The 27,462-nt window shown below is 38.3% G+C and overlaps 4 protein-coding genes across 8 annotated transcripts; 1 reads left to right on the forward strand and 3 right to left on the reverse strand.

The window, feature by feature from the left end:
• Positions 1-973: 973 nt before the first annotated feature.
• Positions 974-12,895, reverse strand: nf2b (NF2, moesin-ezrin-radixin like (MERLIN) tumor suppressor b). Of its 2 annotated transcripts, none has more exons than XM_086308987.1 (17): positions 12,745-12,895; positions 11,797-11,910; positions 10,997-11,122; positions 10,094-10,216; positions 9,853-9,936; positions 9,456-9,524; positions 9,214-9,296; positions 8,991-9,066; positions 8,753-8,890; positions 6,985-7,059; positions 6,776-6,889; positions 6,545-6,667; positions 6,219-6,436; positions 5,363-5,465; positions 3,859-3,998; positions 3,599-3,770; positions 974-2,254 (listed from the first exon to the last, which is right to left on the reverse strand). In XM_086308987.1, the coding sequence occupies exons 2-17, from the start codon at positions 11,884-11,886 to the stop codon at positions 2,207-2,209; spliced, it is 1,782 nt and encodes a 593-aa protein (XP_086165113.1). In that variant the 5' UTR covers positions 11,887-11,910; positions 12,745-12,895; the 3' UTR covers positions 974-2,206. The 2 variants fall into 2 exon arrangements, with proteins under 2 accessions (XP_086165113.1, XP_086165112.1); XM_086308986.1 differs by lacking the exon at positions 12,745-12,895 and adding an exon at positions 12,162-12,509.
• On the forward strand, positions 12,602-16,819 carry mettl27 (methyltransferase like 27). Of its 4 annotated transcripts, none has more exons than XM_086308992.1 (6): positions 12,602-12,963; positions 13,667-13,797; positions 14,279-14,407; positions 14,641-14,776; positions 15,556-15,651; positions 15,765-16,819. In XM_086308992.1, exons 2-6 carry the CDS (start codon positions 13,678-13,680, stop codon positions 15,965-15,967), a joined length of 684 nt encoding a protein of 227 aa, XP_086165118.1. In that variant the 5' UTR covers positions 12,602-12,963; positions 13,667-13,677; the 3' UTR covers positions 15,968-16,819. The 4 variants fall into 4 exon arrangements, with proteins under 4 accessions (XP_086165118.1, XP_086165116.1, XP_086165117.1 ...); XM_086308990.1 differs by having other exon boundaries at positions 12,602-12,918; positions 13,664-13,797; XM_086308991.1 differs by having other exon boundaries at positions 12,602-12,918.
• A 1,400-nt stretch (positions 16,820-18,219) lies between these two features.
• On the reverse strand, positions 18,220-20,334 carry LOC147320790 (claudin-4-like). Its single transcript, XM_086308988.1, has one exon. The coding sequence runs from the start codon at positions 20,062-20,064 to the stop codon at positions 19,087-19,089; it is 978 nt and encodes a 325-aa protein (XP_086165114.1). The 5' UTR covers positions 20,065-20,334; the 3' UTR covers positions 18,220-19,086.
• A 1,984-nt stretch (positions 20,335-22,318) lies between these two features.
• LOC147320791 (claudin-4-like) lies at positions 22,319-26,068 on the reverse strand. Its single transcript, XM_086308994.1, has 2 exons — positions 25,980-26,068; positions 22,319-23,360 (listed from the first exon to the last, which is right to left on the reverse strand). Coding segments are annotated over exons 1-2 (642 nt in total). The 5' UTR covers positions 25,982-26,068; the 3' UTR covers positions 22,319-22,720.
• Positions 26,069-27,462: the final 1,394 nt, after the last annotated feature.

A 27,462-nucleotide genomic window follows, 5' to 3' on the forward strand; every position in this document is an offset into this window, starting at 1 on the left:
GTTTGGCTTTCATCCGTCAGATACACAACAAAGCACTATTTGCGGTAGAGCATGCTAGCGGGCCGTCGTTATTACCGTGTTGTTTGGAAAATACGGCACACTTAAAATCAATCCTTTGATTTTTCTGAAAATCGACAGCGCCCCTCATAATCCCGTGTGCCTTATGTATGAATTCTGGTTGTGTTTACTGACCTCGAAACGATTTTATGTGGTACACGGCGCTCAAAAATCTGTCAAATGTTTTAGTACGACTTTGCTAAGCTATGAACCCGCACTGCTTGATGGATTGTCGGAGCATTACGGCTATCGTAGGCAGGAGCCTCGCGGAGTGATACGTACTGTGCTTCAACATAATATTACTGTATTGTGTGTGTATAACCTCTTTTTAAGTTTTGTGGATATTATACATGGTTATGTTGCCGATATGTCGGCCAATTTCCACTGGAAATGCCTTTTGGTTAAACTGTCAGCAAGGAATTTGCATTTGCACTGTTACATTTTTATATAACTTTAATGATACTAACCCCATGTTTGCCTACTGGTGGTGGTCAGAGGGCCCGGTGGCGCCAGTGTCCGGCAGCCTCGCCTCTGTCAGTGCGCCCCAGCGCAGCTGTGGCTACAATGTAGCTTGCCATCGCCAGTGTGTGAATGTGTGTGTGAATGTGTGAATGACTGAATGTAGTGTGAAGCGCTTTGGGGTCCTTAGGGACTAGAAAAGCGCTATACAAATGCAGGCCATTTACCATTTAATGCACATAAAAAGCTGCTTGTTTAAGTGAAAATACATTGATGGGTTTTTTTTGCATTAATAAAGTTGTGTAGTTGTAAAGTGTTTTGTCTAGTGTCAATTATATCGTCAGTTATATCGTTATCGCAAATTTTCAAATGTATATCGTGATAAATATTTTTGGTCATATTGCCCTGCTCTACTTAGAAGTACCTAATAAGAACACATACAACAACAGTAGCCAAATATCATTCTCAGTTCAACTCTAATTTATTACATTAATAAAAACCTTTCCATTTTTTCCTCTTTAGCTAATATAACTTAATGTTAATAACAGCGACTGAACATTAAGTTAGCCTAAAGTCAGATTACTGATGTCGACATATCAAATTAAACATGTTTAAAAGACTAAAATAATGTGAAACAACTTTTCACTTGTGGAAAGTTTTTCTCTGTTGCCTTTGTTTTGGCATTTCTTTCACTAAAACATCAACAAAAGTGGACACAAGTCTGGCATTTTATGCATGAATAGGTCAGCGATCTTTGTCAGATCTCCTGAGCCAGACAGTAGGAGCAGAGAAGCATCCACTGGCAGCACCACCATGTATATATGTTCATGCCTTTTAAAACCAGGCATTTTAAGCAAGAGGAGGATCTGAGTGAGTGAGAAACCAGACGCACTACATCCTCGTATGACGGTATTTTGTCAGTCAGAAGGAAACCACACTGTAAATCACATGCATTTTATCATCTGTTACACTCTAAATGGGGACGTTATTTATAAAGCACAAAACAACCTTAGAAGCTAGAGTGAGACCATAACTTCATCACCAAAGTGTCTAGGTAATAAAATAAGATGAGCAGCAAGATTGTTTTTCATAGATTTCTATATATTGGGGCCAGAGCCTTTCGTTTACATACAGTCTACGTTCAGAGTGTTACTGAACAACAGTTGGTAAATCTGAACTCTAACCCATGCCTGAAGAATATCTTGCTTCTGTGGAAGGAACCCTGTTTACGACATTCATCGCAGCTGACATCACAACTGATCTGAACTTTGCCAACGTTGCAGCGTAATTTCTTTTTTAACACAATCCCAGTCTTAAAGTATTTTAAGGCACAAATGGATATCTCGACATTAAGCAGGCATAGTTATGTATTTGACCACATTACAGCTAAGTATTCATTAAAACCAAACAAAAAGCATGAAATAAAAACTCCTCAGCAACATATCTTGAAGAAGCGCTCATCCAATAATGCACTCTTTCTAGATGCTGACATGCTGCAGGTGTTGCAGGTGGCAAAACTTAATCTAACAGTCTGCGCAGGAAGCCACACAAGTGTTATTAGTTCATTTCAAAGTCTTTCCAAAGAACATAGAGTTTCTGTCTGTTAGCTTCAGTCAGGTAAACGTTAACCAAACAGGCTGAGGAAGCAGAGCGTCACAGCAACTGCTCCCTCAATTTTAAAGGGCCAGGATCACACTTCTTCAAAGAAGGCCATCTGAGACATGTATGCAGAGTTTCTCTGCAAAACAAGAGAAGCATGAGCAATCATGGAGTAATCAGTAATTCTAAAAATACAAATGCAAACATTTTCAAGTATTTCATATTTGCCACATAAATGCTTTTGGCATTACAAAGTATTTACAACAGTAACTATTTACCAAGTCTGCTGATCCGGTATATCCTTAATTTAACTGAATCATCAGTATACGGCTGCATATTACATTCTGCTATCTTCAGGGCTAACTCGGTGAAACAGAAATGCGAGAATTCGAAGTGCAACGGTTTGTGTTACATGTTAAGATGCAATTTGAAATCATTTTCTTCTATGTGGTAAAATATTGACATAACAAAAGCAATTCCTTTGAAGATGTTTTCACATTAGTATAGTCAAAGGATTGAATTTAATATGAAAGAAAGCCAGGACGATGGATAACCTTTGAGTACAGTACCACTCCACTTTAAACCTTATTTGTCATCATTATAACATTTTCTTTAATCTAGACTTTTCTTAAATTCGTGTTCGAGAGATATTGTGGTGCTCTGGTTGTCCTTTGAATAATGAGATCTGAAATTCCAGCAGTGATTCAAGCTCAACAGGACAAACAGTAATTACCAGTGATGCAGTGAGTACACAGGCCAAATAAAAACTGAATTCAACTGAACTGATTGTGGTGGACTGCGTGTTTCTTGTAAACCTAGTTTATGCTGAAGAGTTTTTAAATTAGAACATTTATAAATGTGCTACAAATGAAAACAATCAATGATCTTAGGAGAGAATATAAGATAAAAATAAATGATAAACACAATCTGCTTTTTGCATGTTAATGTTAATCTAGAATTTTTGAAATTTTAAGAAATATTACCCCAAAAAATTACATTTTGCACTTAAACTGTCCAAAATTTCATTTTGAATGAAAAGGTTATGTTTGGATATCAGATGTTTGTTCACAACCTGATTAACCTCCTAGGACCTGGCATCCACATATGTGGGCATCACGTTTTGGGTTATTTAGACCAAAATACTCAATTTTGCTCTACAAGGGCCTGGTATCCACTTACGAGGACATTATACTGCTACTGTTCTATCAAATTTTTAAACGAATATCCTCATATGTGGCTCTCATTTTTCTTAAAAACAAAAATAAGGTAAAAAAAAAAATCTGGTAATTCTTTGTTTTTACATTCATCAGGTCCCAATCAGCACAAATATCAAAGAAATTCAAAATGCATGCTGTGGAAGAGTTTGGGTCTTAGGATCATTAGTGGGCGTGAGCTGCAGTTACTGGTTTGGTTATACTAACACTCTGACACATAACTAAGCATCAATAAAACTAATGACATTACATGAATGGCTCATACGTACGTTGCTGTGAGCTATGTAGACGGGCTCTGGGATGTACCCCCTCGCCTCACTGTGCAGGTTGTAGAGACTGGCCTGTTGCTGCTGCTGCTCCTCCAGCTTCAGAGACTCGATCTCAGACTTGAGCTCCTTCAGCTGGTCCTGAAGATGTTTGCTCTTCTCCATGTACTCCAGCCTGTATTTATGCATGCCACAGTATCATCAACAAACAGCCAAACTGTCACTCTAAAGTGCCGTTGCAGGGGATTTAAACCCCGGCTTACCTCTCTCTCTCAATCTCCATAGAGAGCCGTTTCATGTCGGAGTCCTTGAAGTCGAGGCGTGCAGGTGGTGACTCGCAGGCAAAGTCGGCTGCTTCAGGAGGAGCAGGAGGAGCAGGGGGAGCAGAATAAGCTGCTATGAGCTGGAAGACAAGCACACAGATGTCATTTAAGTATAAATATTCACAAAGGTAAAGCACATTACACTTTTAAAATCTGGGGTCATATGAGGGCAAAAAACCAAAATAATTCACTGAATTATCATTATCAAATCAAATTCAAATTTTATTTGTCACGTACACAGTCATACACAGTACGATATGTAGTGAAATGCTTGGACAACTGCTTGTGAAGAAATCTAAATATAAATAAATATATACACAATAACAGCAGCTGTACAAGTATTAACTGGAAATGAAGAATATAGTGACCAGTGTTGTGCAAAAACAAAGTCCAGAAAGTCCAGTGTGTGTGTAAGAACCATATGTGGCTGTAGCTCAGGTGGCAGAGCAGGTCAGCCACTAATCAGAAGGTCGGTGGTTCAATCCCAGGCTGCCTCCTGGCTGCATGCCAAATATCCTTGGGCAAGATACTAACCCCATGTTTGCCTACTGGTGGTGGTCAGAGGGCCCGGTGGCGCCTGTGTCCGGCAGCCTCGCCTCTGTCAGTGCGCCCCAGGGCAGCTGTGGCTACAATGTAGCTTGCCATCGCCAGTGTGTGAATGTGTGTGTGAATGGGTGGATGACTGAATGTAGTGTAAAGCGCTTTGGGGTCCTATGGACTAGAAAAGCGCTATAAAAATGCAGGCCATTTACCATGTGTGGGTCAGTACTGTGTGGTGGTGTGATTGAGAGACCGTATCGCCTGCGGAAAGAAGCTCCTCCTCAGTCTCTCTGTGTTGGTCTTCAGGGAGCGGAATCGCTTTCCTGACCTCAACAGAGAGAACAGTCTGTTGTTGGGATGGCTGAGGTCCTTCACCATCTTCCTGGCCTTGGTCCAGAACATTCAGTTTTGTGTGTAATACCACTGCTATTTGAAATCCCTCATTTTGAGCAATAACACATAAAAGCATACAGCTTTCTCTAACTTGGTTACTAACAAAGTCCATTTATAGTGAATGATATAAAACACATTAATGTTTTGTGGGTTTTTTCTCGTCAATTATCCACACTAATAAATATAAATCTGCAATACTAGTAACACCCACAGATTTCGCACCTCTTCTCTTGCCATTAAAAACATTCTGGGAGACATGAAATCGCTAACTTCAAGAAATAAATGAGGGAAGTTATAGAAAAATGATAATCCTCCCTAAAAAAATAACTTTGAAGATCTCAAATTGATGGTCCATATTAAGCTCATAAATTACCTAGAGCAGCTAATCAATGGCCTTTGCAGCGTAATAACACGGAGATCAGAGCTTTTATAATGAAAACAAACTCCTTCAATCTACAAAAGAAATCCAGGCATCACAGAGATCAGAGAAGCAGTAGTGTGATCAACGTACAGGGTAGGTTGTTTTGGTGATCTCCAGCAGCTTCTGCTTGGCTCTCCTCTCAGCATCCTTTGCCTCAGTCAGGTCCTGTTTCAGGTGATCAGCTTCTTTCAACCTGGAATCAAAGATTTAGTCAGTTCAACTAAGAGTAAAGTAAATACATGTGATTATTATCAGAGCAGTACTTTTTTCTTTTCTTTTTACAACTTATTCTGAAACAAAAGGAACACAAATGAAGCATTATAGGCTTCTTATCAAAGACATGAAGATCATCATGTGTCTCTCGATGACATGGCTTTTATCCTCCTATCGAAGTGATTTGCAGACCTATTTATGCATAGCACAGTTAGCACATTTATATATAGCAGTTTAGGTTTAGGTTGAGTTTAGGTGATTTCAGTAATTAAGTTTAAGGGATCATGTGCCTTTGAGTTTAACAATGCATGTTTAAACCCAGCCTTAATGTTATAACAGAATCAAGATAATGACAGAGCAACAGACCCAGTTTTTCTAACACATTCATTTTAGAAGTGAACCCCAATGCTGTTGGTGGTTGAGGAGGAATGCTGGGTTTTGAGAGGGAAGAAAACTGGATGGAATCAAAAGCATATCTCGGGTTTCCTGCATCTTTTTTTTTACTCATTTTGAAAATAGAATAAGTGGAAAACTCTTTTTAAAATTACCACCACATGCCAGCTTCGGCTAAATCTTTGCAGGTTTATGTGAAATATTTTTAGAGGACTTTTATTAATAGTGTTTCATTTATTTAGTTACCAGTTGATAAATGTTATGCACGGACAAAAGTTATAAGGGGATTAAATTTTAACTAATGAAAATATCTCAAATAAAAACTCAAATGATTTCAGACCTCCGCTCAGACTGCTCCACCAGTTTTACAGCCAGCTGCTCCGCCTCCCTCATCTTCTGCTCCATGAGCCTCTTCTCCTCCTTGGTCTTCATGGCTGTGACCTCTAACCTCTGCCTCTCTTGCTCAGCTTCTGCAGCTTTGTGGGCCAACAGCTTCGCTTCTTCCTCAGCAATCTGAGCTTTCTCTGCCAGCAGGTCTGCTGTCTCCTCAGATCGCAGCTGGACAAAATTTATTTAACATTTAATCCAAATTTTTACAAAGTTGCATAAGATAAACTCTGAAAATCCAACAGTTATCTCAGGTACCGTAAATGACAATATTCTCACCAGTGCCTCATTAGCCAGTCGTGCCTCATCCTGCAGCTGGAACAGCCTTCTTTCCATTTCCTCTTTTGCCCGTTCCGCTTCCTCCCTCATCTGTTTCTCCCGTGCCAGGATCTGGCGCTCCATCTACATGGCGGACCATTTAAAGTTTGTTAACCACAATAAAAGATTTATGATGGATCACTGTGAGCATCCTATCTAATGTGATGTTCCAATGGAGTTGAGACCACAGACCTTCTTGCGGGCCTTTTCCTCTTTGGCTTGAGCTTTCATCTGCTGCACTTCAATTGAGTCCACCTTCCTCCTCCTCATAAACAAATCATGATTCCCAATGCACAACTGCAGGATCTAAGGAGTCAGGTGAAACATAATCAGCACAAACTTACGACATACAACATTTAACCTTTAAGTAGATGACATCACAAACACAGAGGCAAACCAACCAGCTTGTTGACACGCAGCTGAGATGAGTAGAACTTGAAAACATCTTTCTTCTTGTCCAGAGGTTTGATTGTGAACTGGAACAACATGAAAACAAAAAACAAAACAAAACATGCAGATTAACCGAGAGCACAGTTTACAACAGATCAATATGAAAGAAAATATGACACTGAAAGAAAGCAGTTTCCAATATACAGCTGTAAGGCTGTAATAATATAACTAAAAGGCAGTTCAAAATCAAAACCAAATGTCACACAGGCACGTTTGTTAACATACAACTTAAGATGTACATGGAAAATGCTACAAAAATATAAATAAGAAAAGTTAATTATCTGCATATATTAAATAACAATGCCCCTTAAATAAAATGTTATTTTCTTGCATACCAAAGACTCACATTTGTGCAATCAAGAAAATGCAACGCTTGCATGCAAAAGTATGAAATGGAATAAAATGAGGAAAATTTTATCCCTTTTTCTAGCCAGTGAGTTTCTTTGTAAAAACTGGGAATAATTATAAAGATATATACATATAGATATAGATATATAAAAAAAACAACAACAAAACAGAGCAAGATGCCCTGTGACAGGTTACATTGTTAAGCTGTAACTGAAAAGCTTTTCAGAAGGGTGTCTGGTAGCTGACACACAAAGATCATTTTTGGCCAGGCAGTTCATTGCTGGATAGCCAACTTTATGTTCCTTCCACCATTTGAGAGAATCAGCATCACAGTCTATGTTCCAAGAAGCTTGCCAGTGATCTTTTCTTTTTAGTCGAATGTGCTACGGCTGCTCATCCGAGTATAATTTTAATGAAACATAAACAACATTGTCTCATCCCGCATCCTTTTTAATATGTCTTAAAAACTCAATATATTGTCCAGACTTACACTCAGCTAGTATTTAACGAGTGTTTCCAGGAAATCTGGTATATTTGCACAAACTATGGTTGAAAAGAAAAGGAAAATATTAAAATTAAGTGAATGTCTCTATTTAAAAAAATAAATAAATCATGATGTGATATTATAGAAATCTGTTCACTACTTTTATTACAAATTATAGCAGTAAGGAAGCTGACTAAATATTAACTGATAATTTATGGCAAAGGGGTGGGATTAAATAAGCGTTTACTTCTTCCCACTCCGTTTCAACATGTAAATTAATCAGAACGGTAGCTATATTGAAATGTATTGATTTTTTTTTGTATATTATTATTTTTTCTTTCTTATTTTCTTTTCTAAATGTACCTGTATATTGTTTACATGTTTGAAATAAATTACGAATCAAAGTGTCTGTTAGGACCCAAAACAAATTGCAAGAGGGTTTCTAGTGCAGCAAACCTTGTAACGGAATTCATATAGTAACAGCCAGCAACCCATGGAGGTTGCTGGCTGTTACTCACTGTTGATCACTTTCACTGTTACTGAATCTGTACTCACCAACTCTTCCCTAGGCCAGAATGACTGGATGACATTAAAATGTTGAAAATACAAATTTGTTGGAATAGGACCAAAGATGTGGAATACAATCCAAGCGTGCCCATGAATGCTGCATTTATGTTTTTAATGGATTCTCAGATACACAGACACAGTAATACAAAACAGCCATTTAAAAATACCCACAAGTGTTTCAATTCAGGTGGCAGGAACGTAATGAGAGGCAAAAAAATTGCAGACAAAATATATCAATCTAAGAGTATTTTAAGCATATTATTTTGGATGTGAGCATTATGCCCAGTTTGTCTGCAGGACAGCCCACTCCTTGCCCTTACCTCCTTTTCACTATAGGAGATATTACGGATGCCGCTCCAAGGAAAGGACTTGTTAGGGGCGAGTTTGCTGTTGGGGCTGTAGATGTGAAGACCCTGGGCATCAACTCCAAGTAGGAGGTTTGTGTCCCTCTTATTTTGCTGCCAATATATGTAGAAACACAAATGTTAACCCAAGAGACAGCAAAGTTAAATGTCAGATTCAAAAATGTGAAATCAAGTCATACTAATTCACACTCACAGTAATTTCAAAGTAGCTGACACCATACATCTCAAGATCCTGAGCAATCTTTAGGTATTCCATCTCAGCTTCATCTCTATATGGACGATGTGAAAATAAGAAAGGGGATCACACAATGATACACCGATTACACTTAAACTACATGATCTCGTGCAATCTTTTGCTAAAGGTGTTAATAAGTCTTCACATGCTGGTCTTCAGCAGCCCCCTGGGTCAGCTGTACCTGGCGAGGCCTCTGTGCTCGGCATACCAAGCTGTGATCTTCTCCTCCCACATGTCTGCTGTCATTTGGTACTGCATCACAACCTGGGATAAAGACACAGGATCACAGGGAAAATGTTAATACACTGAATGCACAGATGGTGTCTGACAAACTCGGCCAGAAATGACTGCTAACAAAAGAAAATAATTCTGGGAAGCACCAGTTTTCATAGGTCAAATCTGCACAGAGACCTGTATACTTACTGTTTTTGGCAAAAGCTCATCTTGTGCCAGGAAGCCTGGTTTATGGAAGTTTGTATCAAAGTCTCCATACTGAAAGGGAAACAACAGTAAACAACAAATCAAACATTAATGACACACAGAGGAAAATATTTATTCAGAGTTTGGTTGAATAACATAGGTCATTAGGATCTGTGCAGTAAATAAGTTGCCCTTTATCAAATTTTAGCCCTTTTGTATCTCATGAATGCACTGCTCTTCATGCTGTCCATATAACTAATCTGCATTATATTGATTTTGTTTCATATTTGCATGATGGTCTCCAGCAGCAAATGTACTCCAGGAGACTAATTATTTTCAGATAAAAGAAGGCCGAGCAACTGCTGGTTTAGTGAGAATTTGACCCTCCAAATTTTCTTACCTTAGCTTGGACAGCATATGATGCCAACAGAACTGAAGCTTCAGGGGAGCAGAATATCTCTTCATCTAATATCTGTTTTTTTACCTAAACAAGAGTTTGACAACATGTGTGAACATGTACTGAGCTACATAAAAGCTTCTTAGACGTGAGGTAAATGCTACACACAGGTCGAGTTAAAATTCAAAATAAACTAAAAGAAAGAAATTCACCTAAAGGTTTCACCACAAAGTTATCAGAGTACCTGTAAGAAGAAGAGGTGTTGAGTTATTTCTTGAACCAGCTCTTCTTCTACTTTTTCCGGGAAAAATTTAGCAAGGAAATTAAATGTTATGGGAGAGTCCTTAGGAACCTCCTGGTCCAAGACCTTGATGAAAGATGAAAAGGAAAAGTTATTATATTGTGTTTATACAACCATTCAAAAAAAGTTGGGGTATTGGGCAGAATACAGTGATCTGCAGATCCTATAAAGCCATATACGTTTTACAGAAGAACATAGAAAACATCATGTTCCATTCCACGGAAAACAAATTTCTCAACTCATTTAGAATTTCTCTCTTCCAGCTTGAAGAAATATTTGCACGCTGAAATACAACGCTGACTGATCTAGCCAATATAAATGTCTTATTTAAGCAACCTGTATAACCTTCCAAATATCCAGGTGACCTCTTTTTCCGGGAAAGCCTTCCATAATTCCATACTTCATAGTAGAGTCCAGGTACTGCCTGGCTGCAGTTCACCAGCTGAAATCATTTGGTACTCCATGGTACAAAAAAATACGAAAAAGCTAGAATATTAACTAGAATATTAACTCTGACAAGAACGGGACAACATTCATCTCCCAGAAATCCAGCAGCGGCTCTCTTCCTGTTCCAGATTTTTACAGGCTGGTATTAAAAGAATAGTGCATGCTTCACAGTGGTAAACATGACCCTGTCCCAACTTTCCTAAAATGGGACATTTTTGCCGTTCAAAGATTTTATATGCATTTAGAGTCTATTGTGAATAACATGTGGCTCTATGAGGTCTGTAAATTATTGCGCCATGTTTTTATTGACATTTTACACTCTTTTTTTTTAAATTGGGGGTTTATTTGTTTATTTTTGGATCTCAGAGCCAATCTCCTTAGAATTATTCCTTCACTTACCCGCTTGTCTGGTTTTAGCCAGGCATAGGTATCCTTTACTGTGTACCTAAGTCCAAAAAACCAGGTCTCCCTCAAACCAACAGTTCGACATACCAGGTCAAAGAGGTCTTTACCTTTCCACTTGACCTGAAAAGAAAAGAGTTAGAAAGATATGAGCAAGTGAAAATGCTCAAAGCAAGGGTATTTGCAGCTGGAGCCCTTTAACTGTCCTGTCTCAATATAAAGAAAAATGTAAGAATAATTATTATAAGAATGTTTCAATCCTGGTGTACTGGCAGGGCTCCCTGCAGTGTGTTATAGTGTAGGTGGGACACATCCCCAAGAATCTAATGTATCCTGTGAAATGTAATCTTTCACAGGACAAAAATGAGCTGTGGTTTAAAAAGATAACATATCAATGTTTGTGGGGGGAAAGCAGCGGTATTATTTCACACAGCAGAGGCCCCACATGAGTATAGCCATTGTTGACTGTCATTTACTTGCTCAATCAATCACAAGATAACGTGTGTCAGGATCTATAACTGCTGCTGATAAACTATCTCCTGGGTAAACCCACACATGAGGTTGCATGACATGCGTCTTAGATTACAGCAGTGCCCTTCACGTTTAAAACCAGTGAAAGGCCTCGTACAATTTTGCCCAATTTAACTTTTGCAAGGTATGATGCATGGACTTTTCAAGCAATTCTTTACTGTTAATCTGGGGGTTCATTTTAAATGAGCCAAAGATTATATATAAAAATGTAATCACAGTTAATTATTATACTTCGACATATCATACAGGCTCGCATATATCCATACCTCGCAGCTAAACTCCATTTCAGCATCCATAGTGATAACTTTGACTTTAAAAGTCTTTGGCTGCTTCTTCTTTAATCCCAGGATAGACATTTTGAAGACGTTTCGGTCAAAAAGCTGTGGAAAAAAATTAACACAACAGATTATAGAGCTACAAATTACATTTAACAAGTGATACGATGAACCAACTCATGACTTAAGTAGCATGTTTTTAATGTAATTTACGGTGTTAAGCGCATGGAAGGAACTGCTTCTTGATCATGTTCTCTTTAGCATCCAAACGATAATTTAGTTTTTCCAGCGGTTTTAGAGATACGAAAAAAATTAATCAAAACAACATGCATTAAAAAGTTAGATGGGGCCATTACCGCTTAATAAAGTTTGAAACTTCTGGTGTCCAACAACTCTGAGAAGAGGCAGGGCTTTTGTGTGGGGAGAGCAATGCTAGGCTAACATTTACTACAACAAACAGCAGTTAGCTTCCCAGCTATGCCACGAAAACCGAGCAGAAAAAGTTGTAGAAAGAGCAAAACTTTTGAGAAACTCCCATGATGAAATACATCTAATTAAGCGAAATTCAGATGTTAAAGCTGATTCAAATAACACTTGGGAACAACTGTGCTAACTCTCTCGGTTTTAGGTGGGTTAGCTTTCTGTTAAAATCTAGGACGACTTTCCAGAAGATTTTTGTTTTGATTCCCAAACACTCTACAGGTGGGAACACGAATAGCAACTGTGGATAACGCTACTGCGCATGAGCAAGCGTGAGTTCAAAGGCCTCCTTCGGTGGTTGTTGGGAAATACTGGTTCCAGGCGTGGTGTGTGGCCGTGAATGCAGCAGCTAGCAAAGATCACATACTATAAAATAAAATGTATAGGAAAGAAAATAATCTGAAAGAATGTAAACGCCTCTTTATGGCGGAAAAAGAGCAGAGAAAGCTGCCTCTTTACCTGAAAGACTTTACTGAGGGAATAGCGTGCCCGCCCTTTTATACAGTCATTGGTTGTTTCCTGGTGTTGCTGCACAGGCTCTCGGTGTCCCCGATTCAGTTTGCAGCAGTAATCCTGTCTTTATTGTTGGAGTGTGAACGGAGAAAGAAGAAAGATCCAGGGAGACGACCGCTGGTAAACTGGCGCCCTGTCTCTGTATCTTGACACGTATACATATATGTATGTATGCAGCAGATTGTGTCTTCTGCAAGCCGAAAGAGCCCGTGTTATTTACTACATTGCAGAAGTTATAATAATACTGTAACGATGGTTAAGTGTTACTGGACAGTGACATGTTGGTTTTCTCTGCACACTGTTGTTGTTCCTTTAAGATTCATGTTTGGTTGGGCTGCAGGAAGTAGTGAGGGTGGTGTACAGGAAGGGGTGGGGGGGACCTGGTTGTTCTGTGTGTGTGCCAGGCTGAAGAGAGGTGTAGTTCGAGAGCGCTTCCCCCTGAGTTAACAACCCGCTGGCTTATGTGCCGAATAAACGGACAAACTGAGACCCCAACCGTCTGGTTCTTGTGAACGTTACAATACAATAAAAATAATGATAATAATGTGCAGCTGTTGTGTTAATTGATTAATGATTCAGTCTGTTCAGACAAACGTATGCTGGTTTTAGTTTCCAAAATTGTTCATTTTTGCTCTTTAATTAGGCTAATGTGAAAGTAGTCAACAGATCTGTTGAGTAGACGAACAAATTAAATTTATGATGACTGACAGAGCAATTAAAATCTCAAAACCAAAAATTAAATTTGCTAGAAAATGAACCAAAGAATGTACGCTGCCTATATATTAAGACTGTATCTGTAATGTGTATGCACACTTGGAGTCTCTGGTTGTTCTGATTTTGCTTGACTATGTTTGTTTCTTCTCAGCAGGTGTGTATATAATGTCAGCTGTGGCTAACACATTTGAAAATGTGAAAGCAGTTATTCTATCAGCCCATAAAAACACAACATCAACGGACAAGGTCTCCTTTTACAACTCCTGGGCAGAGAACTATGATCAGGTGAGATAACCTTACCTTTTATATTTTACTAATACTTGCTGATTTTTATTATTAGCCACATCACTGCCTATATGGCTTGTTTTTCTATTCTAGTTCCTTGTAGTTTACATGCTTAAATGTTATAATTTTAGGCACTAGTGTTACATTTGTCACTCTGTTGTTTTGTATGGTATAACCTTTAGTCTACTGTAATTTTTTAGCAATGTTTGACACGTACTAATCTTTTGGATGGATATCTAATGGATAATAGTGAAAATATTGGTACTTTTTTCCAGGTCAATAAAATAAATTGTTAGCACAGTGCAATTTTATTATAAGAAGAATATGCATCTGAAAATACAATGTTGTGAAATTTATCGTTACATATGTAATATAAAGTAAAAGAGTACAAATTACAGTTCTATAGGATTTATCTGATGGAACAATGTTATGTATGTGTTTCATACATAATTAATGGGTAACTGTTCATGTTTTTGAGTAGGATGTGGCTGTCCTGGATTACCGTGCACCAACTCTGGCAGCAAACTGCATCTCTTCCCATTTCAGTGGAGATCGTGAAGGTGCCGTCGTATTGGATGTGGCCTGTGGTACAGGACTGGTGGCCACACAGGTAAAATAGAAAAAGAACACATGGCCTCAGGGAGAAACTGTAAATCTGCAGTCTTAATGAAGTGATTTGCAATTTAATATCTGACAAATCCTTTTTTGAAAACATTGTTGATATTTGATCTTTTTCAGTCTTAATAAATGTCTAGAAATTTCTTATAATGTAGTGACCTTTTCTTTCTTGATTCTACAACTTAATAACTATGTGTCTGATAACAACCTAAACATGTTGCACAGTTGAAGAAACTTGGATTTGGAAAGTTTGTGGGGGTAGATGGAAGCAAAGCTATGTTGGAGTTGGCAAGACAGAGCGGGTTGTACCAGGATTCGAAGCAGATCATGCTGGGAGAGGAGCCACTGCCTATCCAGTGGGGTATTTAAAGCTTTATTATTATTTTATCCAAGTCATTAATTACTGTGTAATTAAATTTTCGGTTCTCAGGTAAGATGCTTTTAATTAGTGCTTGTGTGTCTCTATTTTTCAGAGCTATTTTAAAATTATCGCATTTCAAGTGATTGTTTTCACGTTTTTTTATTGTTATGAAATCTAAAATCATAATTTTAAAAAGTAAAAGAATTACTGTTATTGTCATATGATATTATTTATCTTTATATTTTATACAACACTTACCTGTTATTGCTTTCCTATGTCATTGTCATTCTCTGTACTCATATTAGGAAATTGTCCTTATTTCTGCTCAAGGTAATTTTTATATGTTGTTAAATTATAAATTTAATTGGCTCAAGAGTTGGCAGTTCATCCTGTAATCGGAAGGTTGCCGGTTCGAGCCCCGGCTCTGACAGTCTCGGTCGTTGTGTCCTTGGGCAAGACACTTCACCCGTTGCCTACTGGTGGTGGTCAGAGGGCCCAGTGGCACCAGTGTCCGGCAGCCTCGCTTCTGTCAGTGCGCCCCAGGGCAGCTGTGGCTACAATATAGCTTGTCATCACCAGTGTGTAAATGTGTGTGAATGGGTGGATGACTGAATGTAGTGTAAAGCGCTTTGGGGTCCATAGGGACTAAGTAAAGCGCTATACAAATACAGGCCACTTACCATTTATAAGGACATGCTTTCATGTTAAAAGATTATGCCCATGTTTTAAGTCCAAGCCTTATCCTTAAAGCACTAATTCCCCTTTTCTACCTTTTGCAGTAGATTCGTTTGATGTGGTTGTGATTGTTGGAGGACTAAGTTTTGGTCATGTCCCTCCTGCTGTGGTCAGAGATCTGTGCAAGTCCACCAAACCAGGTGTGAATATGTTTTTGTTGTTGTTGTTCCAGTGCTGTCTCACCTACAGTTTCCCATCACTTTACTGAAGATGAGCTCTCATCACTTACTGCACTATCATCTCTTTCCACCAGGTGGCTACATTTGCATGACTACCAGAAGTAACCAGGACAATCTGGAGTACAAAGGCTTTCTTGACTCTGAGCTCAGGCAGATGGAGAACGAGGGGCTTTGGACTTGTGTGGAGGTCACAGAGGTGGAAAACTGGGAGAGAGCTGTGTCGGAGCACGAGGATGGCTACATATCTGGCGCTGTATATCTCTACAAGAAACTATAATTATACATATATCACAAAAGTGTATGGTGGTTTAAAATCACACCAGCAAAGGTGCAAAATAGACTTATTAGAGAAGAAACAAAAACTGGATAAAATTGACGTAAGATTAAAAAGGAAGGCTTGATTTTTGCATTTGCAGAATTAAGTAGGCTCAAAGATGGAAAGCTGCTTTCAACCAAATGAGTATCTTGCAACTGAGTAACAGGTTTTTCCTTATTGAAAGTAAATGAACCATTTTCTAAATAAGTGGTTGTATAACTTGCGTCTGTAACTGTGTCTCTTGTGCATTAATATCTGCCATCCACTAATAAGTGAGTTTATGAGGTTACATTTTCTAATTCAGTGATTCAGTTGGCTCAGATGTTAGGTTATCCCCTTTGTGCTTAAAACTTTATTAACTTTATTTGCTATTTGTTTTAAATTTTAAAACTAATCAAGTCGATGAGAAATTGGACAATTATGCTTCTGTACACCACCACAGTGGATTTTATGTTAAGCAACCAAGATGAAGTGTAGATGTTTTACCAATGACATACAACCAGTGTTCATATCCTTGTGAGACCCAGCCTATCCATCTGTTCCATTCCATTCATCCAGTAGTGGACACAAATCACAAAAAAAGTTAAACTAAACCTTTTTTTTCCTCCTTTCCTCCTTTCCTCCTTTCTTTTTTATCCTCCTCCTCTGGAGGATAAAACATGGATTCTTCAGACCCGATTCTTAGTCTAGAAAGCTAGAAAGACTTAATTTCATTCACCCAAGGACTAACAATATATTTAAATGTTCTTTTCAAATGTTACATTGTATTAGACTAAAGACAAACAAAAGAATGCAATAAAAATGTAAGTGTGAGCCTAGAGTGTATGAATTGTCTATAGAGCAAAAAAAAAAAAAAAAAAAAAAGACATGCAGGCATCCATCACACACAGAGAGAATGGGCAGGTAGAAGGTGGGGGAGCCAGAGACGAAGAAAAGGACAACAGGTGGCAGTGTAAGCAAGCTCGAACCATACCGCATTTTGTGAAGGACAAAACAGCAATGTGTATGAAATGTTTAAAAAAAAAACAAAAAAAAAAACCACGTTTAAAGTGTCACTCAGTATTCCTGCTGGTCCATTTATGCAGAAAATTTCACATCTTTGTCTCTGATATAGCAGTGCTGCTCTGCATGCACTATCTGCGTGCACTATCCATCTGTAGGCTCTGGCTGGATGACTGCTTATCAGTCACCCATTTTGTTATTGGTCATATTTCTCTCTGGGTTTATCGCAGTGCATTATGAGCTGAAGAGATCTTTGGAATAAAAAGAAAATAACATATAAGTCATTTGCTACCTTTTGCCCTAATAGTAAGTCCTAATTTTGCTCTTTCTCTTGGGTGTGTGGATGTTTAATTGTTCGACAATGTCAAGGCTGTGAAATTGTCTGCTGGCTGTCAGGTTTTGCATGATGCAAAGTTGATTTAAGGTCAGTTTACATATGTAGATTATCTTGTTTTCAATCACACTTTCCTTCACCTCTGCAGAATTTTGTGATGTGGTTAAGATTTCTTGAGCTCTTAGTTTTAGTCACATTTCTGTTGCTGTCATGAGAAAGCTGTGCAATGTCAACAGACCTGGTAAAATCCAGTTTAGCCACTTTTTTTTGTTTTTTGTTTTAATCATACTGAATTTTCAGCACTTTCATGCAAATGTTGCTTGAGGGAAAATCTGTAATACAAAATATGATCACTCCTAATCATGTTTCCTGCTTTCTGCAGAAAAAGGTTACCAGGTTACCTTCTGTTACCACCAGATAGATACATTTGCATGGCCTACTGAAATCACCATGACAATCGTCGATGCAAAACCATGTGAGCTGAAGCTGAGGAGTAAGAAGAGCTCTGGGAAGGCAAGAGGATTTCTGTAACTGTGAGACATCTGCTGCTGCCTATCTTGGCCAGGTCTCCCTTGAAAAAGAGGTTTTTAATCTCAATGGGATCTTCCTGGTTAAATAAAGGTTAATAAATAAATAAATAATAAGAGGATGGGTGCTTATCTGGTGATGTGTAGAGTAGTGCAATGCTTTTGTAGTACAGTGTAGATTATACAAGTGAAGTCATATCAGGTCTTAAAACATGCTTTAAGACATGCTTGCAACAGGCATAACCTTAGAGAAAGCTTTTGTACATGACACAACATGACAGATGTATATTTCTATTTAAGGAACTGCATTTTGGGCAGCTCAAAATATCACTAAGTAATTAAAACAACATGCATGATCACATGATACGAGCATGATTCACTGAAACTAAATGTTGAATCCTCAACAAACACACAATGCTTCCTCTTTTAACACTGCACACCTGCCTGTAACTTTACTTTCTGCCAAACCAGTTTGTCCTGTGGCTTTTAATTGCCAGGAACAGGACTGAGAGTCCAGGGGGATTCTAAAAGGCCCTTTTCCACCTCGTGCCTCACATTATGTAAAAATTAGCTGGATACTTTTCAGATCAGCTCACAGTCATTTATTGAACAGCAAATGCAAAAGTATCAGTCAACATAGTGCAATGACATTTCACTGTGCCAAATGGCATGATCATTAAAATAACAAAATAACAAAACTTTGTATTTTCAATAATTGAATTTCTTCATAGAGATATTCACCAAAGAGCACATTTAATAATGTAATGCTTTCAATTAATGTATAATATATAATGTGTATGTGTCTAATAAAATATGTGTCTACTCGAAGGTAAAACCCTGCTGCCCATTTTAAACGAGAACTTTAAAAGTCTGAGGTAAACACCAAAAAAAAAAAAAAAAAAAAAATATATATATATATATATATATATATATCTGGTAGCAAATTAATGTTTCACATTTACAGTAACAGAGTTTAAATAGGAATTTGTTAGAAGTTAATTTGTCGCATTCTTCACACATTTCTTTGGCATGTTGATAAATGTACTCCTGAACTTTTCTATCTCATCCTTTAAAAAGGAAGCATCATGGAGTATATTTATACCCAAATAAAGTCAGTACACACTCACAAACAAAGAAAAGGCAACTTATAAATAGCAGTATAGTAAACTGTCTTTTGTGCCAACATAAGTACACATATTTAATTATATGTAATTATATTATAAGTATGTCTTTGGTGGATTTGAGGATAAATCTTCCCCGTCACTCTTAACTGATAAGGTGTCCATTTCTGCTTCTTTCAGCTGAGACTTTGTAGATGGTACATCACTGTGTTTCGATTTTGTCGAGTCTGCCTTTTTCAGTTGTGACTTTGTTGAAGGTGCCCATGATTTCTCTGACTCCTCTTTTGAGCCCTGCTCAGACATATACTGATAGGATGGAGGCCTTGGGTACTGCTGGGGCTTTGAAGTCACTCCCTCATAGCCATGAGGCCTGGGGTAGTCCACTCCAACAGGCAGTGACTTTGCTGATGGCGCCCTGCTGCGATGAGAACCCCCCAGGTTGGACCCGTTGTAGGAGCGAACCACCTGGTAACGCACAGACGTCCTCTTCTCTGTGTCATGGGCTTTTATGGGGCGTGCGGAGCTGATGAATAAACCGCCTCCCAGAACAAGCAAAACAGATGCTCCCCAGCCAATGTAAAGACAGGCACCAATCTCCCTCTTCTGAGCATCACTGTAGGCACTGTAGAAGTTCTTCACTAAAGCCCCAGCCACCCAAGATGTAGGAATCAAACAGAACAGACCTGCAGCCATCAACATTGCTCCTGCCACAACAGCCACCTTGCCCTTTGCCCCATTTCCAGTTTCATCCAAGAAGCGGGTGCACTTTCCTCCAACAAAGGCCATAATAAGTCCTGCTGCACCTACAGTGATTGAAATGACAGTGAGAGCTCTGGCAGCCTGCATGTCACCACTGAGGGCAAGGAGGGACTCGTAAGGTTTACACTGCATCTGACCTGTGCTTTGGACCACGCAGGCCATCCAAATACCCTCCCAGAAAATCTGGGAGGTGACGATGGAGGTGCCCACAAAGGACGAGACCCTCCACATTGGCAGTAAGCAGATGACAATGACCCCTGCCCAACCGAGGAGGCAGAGGCCACTAGCAAACATCTGCATCCCCATCGAGGCCATAATGTAGGTCTGGAGAAAAAAAAATCTTTTTTGTAAAATCCTTGCAGAGTTTTAAAAGGTGACTTGCTGCGTTTCTTGATTTCTGCTGAGTCTCTTTTGCATTTGCTTGTCTTTTCCTCTGGTTGCTCTTCTCTTGTATCTTTCTGTGAGTGTTTCTTTGTCAGTCCTTCTCAACATGTGCGTACTGTGCGTACTTTTTCTTGCTACTGTTGCAGTGTTGTAAACTATGTATGTCAGGAGAGCCTAGTCTGTTGCAGTTGTTGTCCTGCCTACAGTTTTTTGCTACTGGGATCGAGGCGTGTCTTACTTAAGCCTCACTTCATTTGTTTACAGCATATGTCCCTCCCCTTTTGTACCATGCCTTTCTGCCTCTTCCTTCTTTACTTTTTACTTAAGCACCTGAGAGCATTCGTTCTTTTTTGTCACCTGAGCAGATGCCTATGTGGTACTGAACAGGTGTAGACAGTGCCACACCTACTCTGTAGAAAAAATAAAGGACTGGAAGTTGACAGAGAGAGAGAGAGAGAGAGAGAAAGAAAATGAATAGGCAATGACATCACCCTCGCTCATTATCTTTGCCTCATGAGAACATTTTGTAAACAACAGCTATGAAGTAGGCAGAAGAGACAGGTATAAACCAACGCCTACCAATGGTCTGTTCTGATGTTAATCTGTCACATACAATACCTCTGCGAAAATGCTGCATTTGATTACCAGGTGATTTAATTTGATTAAGAACTTAATACATGTGTTAGGTCAGAGGCCTCTTCACGCAGCTAATGTATTTGAATAATGTGCGCATGCAGAGTATGTGAAACAGAAGGAGGGTGGAAAGTTTCCTGGGAGAGGACAGGACAGAAGTTTCACTTGAATAGCACACAGTGCAGAAAAACCTGTTCGAAATATGCAAAACCCCCGTACCACACAAGAGAACACACACTTATGTAAACTTGTGTGGCAGAAAATGAAACCTTTTTATCAAGATCGAAATCATTTTTAATCTCTATGACTTATAAAGGTTAGACTTTACAGGGGCTATAAATTATTTTCGGAATTAATTTTATGGTTAAGCCTGATACAACACAGTGCATTTAATTTGAAATCTTTTTAAGGTTTACCTATTTGAACAGAGATATTTTGTGTAGATAAGCTCATGTATTGTAATTTGTACCACTGTGAATGACTTTTCCCCCCTTGTTTCCTCAGAAACAGAAACTATGCACGGTTTTAATGATTAAGCTGATTCAGGAAAACACATTTGAACATTCTTTGAGTCTAACTGTCCTGGCCTTGCCAGTCCCCTAGACATCATAGAGGACGCGGGTAAGAGCTTGATGATGCCCAAGCTAATGTACATTATGGACAACACCTTTCACCCCCTGCATACAACTGTGGAGTCCCTGTGCAGCTCCTTCAGCAGTAGATTGTTACTACCGTGGTGTAAGATGAAGAGCTATCACAGGTGCTTCAACAGAGCGCACAATACCCACACAGGATAAGTACTGTTTAAGTGTATTACATGTGTATTACTATCGGTCCCACTGCACATTATGTACATATAAAAAATTGGGGTATATGTTACTGTATATACTACATATCTACATAGTATAGTAGTTTTTGCAAATTTGCAAATTAAAAAAAAAAATTCTAGTATATTTTTAATTCACTTTTTCTTTCTGTCCCTTGTGCTACTGTAACAAGGAAATTTCCTTCGTGTGGGACTAAATAAAGTCTCTTCCTATGTATAATTAGCTCAACTTTATATCTACTGTCTGAGACAATAAGGATTTTAAAGGAACTGAAACACTGGTTTAATGTGCGTTCACTAAAAATGCTACACATTTTTTTTTTAATGTTTTTTAACATCAGATACAAAGAGCCAAGTTTTCAGTGCTGTATTTAAGAATATTTTTTATCCTGATTTTGGTGTTTAATTCAGAAATCCACAAAACTAAATAAAGAAATGAACACATACTAAATAGCATTACATAAATGCTAGCATCCAGTGTCTGTTTTTCAGGCTCTTTGATGAGAAGGAAATGTCCCAAAACCAGTTTGTAAAGATTCTTTCAAGGACACTCGCAAAACCAGATCTTCTGTTTTAATTTCTTTACTGTTTGTCACTAGTGTGACTCATCTTATGATGAAATTAAAAAAAAAAAACACAAGCAATGTCACATGCACATTTAATACAATTTTATTGACATACAGTCATCCATAATACATATATATATATATATATATATATATATATATATATATATATATATATATATATATATCCATCAGTATTCCACTAGTTTAACAGAGAAAGCAGTCAAAAAATGAGGTCTAGAGTTACAAGGGTGTTAATACGGATTTACAATGGTTTTAATTAAACAAGCATCAGATTTCAGACATAACCCTGAAAGAAAGTATCCCATATTGATATAAAAAAGAACAGAAAATAAAAATGTAAAAAAATCTCTGGTGGTAGAAAACATAAAAACAACAGATATATTCAAAAACAGGCTGAAAATACTGCATGTGTGTATATTTTGAAGAAAAAAAGCTTAAGTTACACAGTCTCACTCTAAACATTTCGACTTATTTTAATCACAGACATTGTAATTCTAAAAGGTGGACTCTTTAAGATATCCAGCAGAATGCTCGCTATCTAAACATATTCCTTATGACTATCAATAGAGCGAGCCTTGGAGTACCTAACGTCATAATCAGTGGCATTGTTGGGGGGACAAGAGCTACAGAGCAGGCCCCCTCCCAGGATCAGAACCCCTGCAGTTCCCCAGCCGATGTACAGAGATGCTCCCAGCTCTCTCTTCTGTGCAGCAATCAGGGTAGGGTTGTAGAAATCACGAATGACGGTGTTAGCGGTCCAGCAGACTGGAATAAGCACCAAGAGGCCGGCAATGATGAAGACAATTCCAGCAGCTACTGCCACTCTGCTCTTTTGCACTTCGTCTTCGACAAAATTTGTGCACTTGCCTCCAACCACCGCAAGCAGAATCCCAAAAACTCCAGCGATGATGGCGATGACAGTGAGTGCTCTGGCAGCCTGCAGGTCTTGAGCTAATTCTAGCATAGAATCATAGACCTTGCACTGCATCTGGCCTGTACTCTGGGTCACACAGCTCATCCACAGACCCTCCCAGATGACCTGAGAAGTGACGATGTTGGCACCAATGAAAGCGGTGACTCGCCATTGTGGGAGTCCACAGGTGATGATCGACCCAAGAAAGCCGATGACTCCCAAAAATAAACCAACAAGCTGTCCACAACCAGCAACCATGTTGATCCTGTCAAAGAAAAAAGAATGAGCGTCCTTGAGAGCTTTGTGTGTGAAACAAAAGTTCAGCAGGTAGTTGTTTCAGCTGATCACTCAGAGAAGAAGCTGACTGTGAGTTCCTTGCTCAGTGGTTAAAATTTTAAAGGAGGTGACAGAGGAGGTGTTTTTCTAGTGCTGTATGCAAGGTCAAACAGGTTTGTGAAGAAATGTCACCCAACCAGCTTTTTTCAACACTTGTAGAAAAGATAGCAGTTTCATGTACATAACAAAGGCCAATATAATGGGAACAAAAAACAACAAAAAAACACCAAAACGAGTTACACAGAAATACAGACTGCCACCAATGTCATCAATTTTTTATTTTCTGTGAAACAATAAAATGAATATTTTGAACTGGCATATTTATGAGAACACTATTCACTTGGGTGATACTAAATACCAAACAGGGATTTACCAAATGAACAATGCTAGAAAAATGATGCACATGACTTTCAGAGTGAGCTCATTGTCAACCGATACCTGTAGCTCATAGGTTAATAGATGTCAATAGATGTAGGTGTTTCTACACTGAAACTGTCTGTTCTTGTGACTGAGTGAGATGAAAAATTGCATTTATCGAGCTCAGCTGTGCTTTAAAGAGTGCTTTAAAGTGTATCTATGAATCACACACACTTACAGCCGAATCCCTTAGGGTTGCCATACAAGGTCCTGACCTCCTTAGGTTGGAGGACCCAAAACACCCCCAAAAAACAAATGTCATACAGTACCAAATCTACATTTGTGGAAAGAAAATTAGAAGCTTTTGATTTCCCTTTATGGAATTGTATGAAAAATAGACTTGCTAATTAGTAAGGAAAAATAGATGGTTTGAATGCCATTTCATTCTTTTCTTTTTTTTCTTAATACATTTATAATATAATATTTTGTCATGAAATCAATATCCTTAGTATCCTTATTTTCCTATTATATTGTTTTATGTACTTTAATAATGAAGGCTTGTGGAGCAAGGCCACTATTGACTCACAAAGTGCTCACCCAGACTAAAAAACAGGAAGTTTTAGTGCACAGGCATATTAATAGATAAAGACACAGAAAAGAGAAACTTTCCATATAAGCAATGTTTGAAACAGTGTGTGACGTGTGTCACGTCTGAAGTATAGAAATAATACCATATAAGACAAATGTTGAGCTAAAAATGTTAGAGCTCTTGCAACTGGCGTTTGAGCTGTGCAGGGGTCTCTCTTCCGGAAGATGATTGAATAAAAAGAAATATAAATGTTTTAACACACTATGAGTCAGTTTTCTCTGTTCTATCATGGGGACAAAAGAATCTGGGTTAATATTTGGTGTTTCCGCTCGGTTCGTCATGCAACAGAGAGAACAAATGTGGCCGAAGGTTGGATCTGATATGAGGCGAACAGGAGACCAGTCTAAAAAGATTTAAAGGTAGGCACAAACCTGTTAAATAAGCAAATTTGTGCAAATGGGCTGAATTATAAATTATCTGGTCGCTGAGTAGGTGATCTTAACTATCAAATTGGCTCAGTAGTGGTAAAACTGAATTCTTGAGAATAAAGTAAAATTTTGAAGTAATGAAAAGCTTTGACGTAAGAATAATGAAACTTTGAGAAAAAGACAGTACTGAGATAAAAGTAACATGAGATGTTATGAGGAAATAAGAGAGAAAAGAGACCAATGTGTGATTAAAGAATAAGAGAATATAAGAGTTATTGGTCAGTTTATGGTTCAACAAGCGTTAGTCATGGAGTTGAAGAACTTCCCCCTTTGTAAAGACGTTTACTAAGATTTTACTCAGGTGTCGCTGCTGAGATTTGTGGCCTCAGGATCAGAAGATCATTTTAAGATACACTTATTTGTGAGTAAAAAGAGTAATTTTGGACGAGGAAGCCCGACAGAAAACACCTGGTTCTGTCAGGATGTTTAAGTGACACAGAATTTCGGATAATCGAGTCAGAAATGGTTTTGTGGCTCTTGGTAAACTGATTTTGAAGGAAAATCAGTGTTTATTGTGCTGAAGTAACAGATCCAGTGCAGTCTGAAGGGAAGAATCAGCTGTACAATTCTGAGTGTGCAGCGTTGTTGATATTAACCCAACTATGAACATGTGGATGAACATCACAATGGACATTTACAGAATGCAGAAAATGACAGCAGATGTGAACTACAAGAGGGACCTGTTTGTATCACGATGGAAGAAATGGAAAAAACGCAGGCCAGTTTTTGCTTTTGCTTTAGATTTTGACTTTGTTAACTACTAGAAGACTAGAGGAAATATTAGTTACATTAATGGAAACAAAAACGCACTCCCTACATTTATTTATTTACTTTTCTTTCCTTTTTCTTTTTCCTTATGTATTTTTTATTTATTTGTTTGTTGTTTCCTGTTTTGCTTCTTTTTCTTTTCTTCTTCTTCTTCTTTCATTCTTATTGTATGGATATTTCAGTTGTTTAAATATAGAAAAAAAAGAAAAAATATATGTACTGACAGATAGCTGAAGTTGATGGTATTATATAGTGATTCCAAAAATGTCAATAAAAAAATAAAAAATAACAGATCTGGCGTGGTCTGAGGAAAAGAAATAAATCGGTGAATGGTTGATATACTTACATGAATTTTGGTGGATCTGCTGAGGTCCAGAAGAATAATCAATGCGGACTGTGTTGGTTTGGATGTTGATAAATGATCCAGGAAGAATTGCACTGGGTCTGTGTGTGTGTTGTTGCTGAGTAACAACATGTGCAGTTAAAAATTGGGCGCTGTTCCTTCCTCTTTTTAGTTTCAAAACACGAAGGGTTTTGGTTTCATTTTAAGGTTGGATTATGAATTACTGTGTGAGGAACGGTTTCACTTTTGACTAGGGAAATAATATGCTTACTTTTGGGTCTATGAAAATTGAATTACAGAGGGAAGGGGATCTTCTGAAGGCGCAGGTTGTTTGCTACTGTGAGACAGTGGAGAGAACTTACGAAGTTACCTTCTTTCACCAAGTAAGAGTGGAAGATCTCGTAACATTCTGGTGGAGATGCCGGGGTAAAAAGAGTGAGCTCGGACGAGGAAGTCCGAGAAAAAGACACCTTGAGTTGAGCAATGTGTTTAACTGACTCAGGATTTCAGAGAATCGAGTCAGTTGTGGTCTTGAGTTTTAATGGTAAATTAAATTTGAAGGAATTGATTTTAAAGGAAAATCAATGTTTACCATGTTGAAGTAATTCTGAAGATATTACTAGATGTGCTGTGACACAAGTGAAGAATCAGTTGTGTACATGAGGATACACAATTGTGTTGATATTGATGGATCGGCTGCGGTCCATCTGATAAGTTAATGCTGGGTGCACTGAGACAAGAAACTGTTTTTAAATCATCACTGGCAGCAGTGATATGTGCTGAAGATTACTGGACCCGTTGAGGTCCATTTGATGAAGTTCTTGGGCAGATAAATGACAGAAACAGTTTTCAAGTGTGCAGAGAATTTTAAAAAAAAACCCGAACTTGCAGGTTCTCCGTAGTCGGCGCACTGTGTGGACTTATATCAGAGTTATAAGACCAAAGGTTACACACACAGTTCTTGGGTGTGAGTTACTTCCTCTTTTAATTTTAAACTGTGACACAGGTGTTCATTGAACTAGAACTTCAGCAGTGAATGAGACAGGATTTAGATTAGGTCTAGTTCTGGTAAAGTAAAAGATTATGTTCAAAGTTTTATGCCCTGGAGGCCAAGAGTTGTATATAGAGAAGAACATGACTTAGAAAAGGACATTTAAGGTCACATTTTGTCTAAGATGGGGAGAATTGTCCCATATGAGTTTATTTCTCTTCTCTTTTAAGAGGACATACGCACTTAACTGGGTGCGGTCTACTTCCTCTTTCTGATTCTAAAAAGCATGTTTGATAAAATACTCTTAGGAAAGCGTATTTTGAGTGATTCTAAGTGTGTGAATGTTGTGAGTACTGGATTTGAGTGATTCTGTGTGATTTGTACAAAATAATAAATAAGTAATAATAACACTACGTAGGTTCATAGCAGAGTGCGGGAAAAAGAGTCTGAGAGAAGAGAGTGTGTGTGTGTGCGTCAAACAGCAAGTCTGAATAT

The sequence above is a fragment of the Aulonocara sp. 'chitande type north' Nkhata Bay genome, linkage group LG10 (genome assembly GCF_057382095.1).
Source record: "Aulonocara sp. 'chitande type north' Nkhata Bay isolate Kocher_YH1m ecotype deep benthic linkage group LG10, A_spYH_male_GT1.1, whole genome shotgun sequence".
NCBI lineage: Eukaryota > Metazoa > Chordata > Actinopteri > Cichliformes > Cichlidae > Aulonocara > Aulonocara sp. 'chitande type north' Nkhata Bay.

Excerpts from the sequence above, each read along its gene's own strand:
- nf2b (XM_086308987.1), bottom strand. The coding sequence starts at position 11,886 with ATGTCTATCCTGGGATTAAAGAAGAAGCAGCCAAAGACTTTTAAAGTC. Across the intron at positions 9,067-9,213 it reads GAGCACAGAGGCCTCGCCAG|AGATGAAGCTGAGATGGAAT; the intron begins GTACAGCTGACC and ends TCGTCCATATAG. Across the intron at positions 5,466-6,218 it reads GTGGAGCAGTCTGAGCGGAG|GTTGAAAGAAGCTGATCACC; the intron begins GTCTGAAATCAT and ends CTTTGATTCCAG.
- mettl27 (XM_086308992.1), top strand. The coding sequence starts at position 13,678 with ATGTCAGCTGTGGCTAACACATTTGAAAATGTGAAAGCAGTTATTCTA. Across the intron at positions 13,798-14,278 it reads GGGCAGAGAACTATGATCAG|GATGTGGCTGTCCTGGATTA; the intron begins GTGAGATAACCT and ends GTTTTTGAGTAG. Across the intron at positions 14,408-14,640 it reads CAGGACTGGTGGCCACACAG|TTGAAGAAACTTGGATTTGG; the intron begins GTAAAATAGAAA and ends CATGTTGCACAG.
- LOC147320790 (XM_086308988.1), bottom strand. The coding sequence starts at position 20,064 with ATGGCCTCGATGGGGATGCAGATGTTTGCTAGTGGCCTCTGCCTCCTC.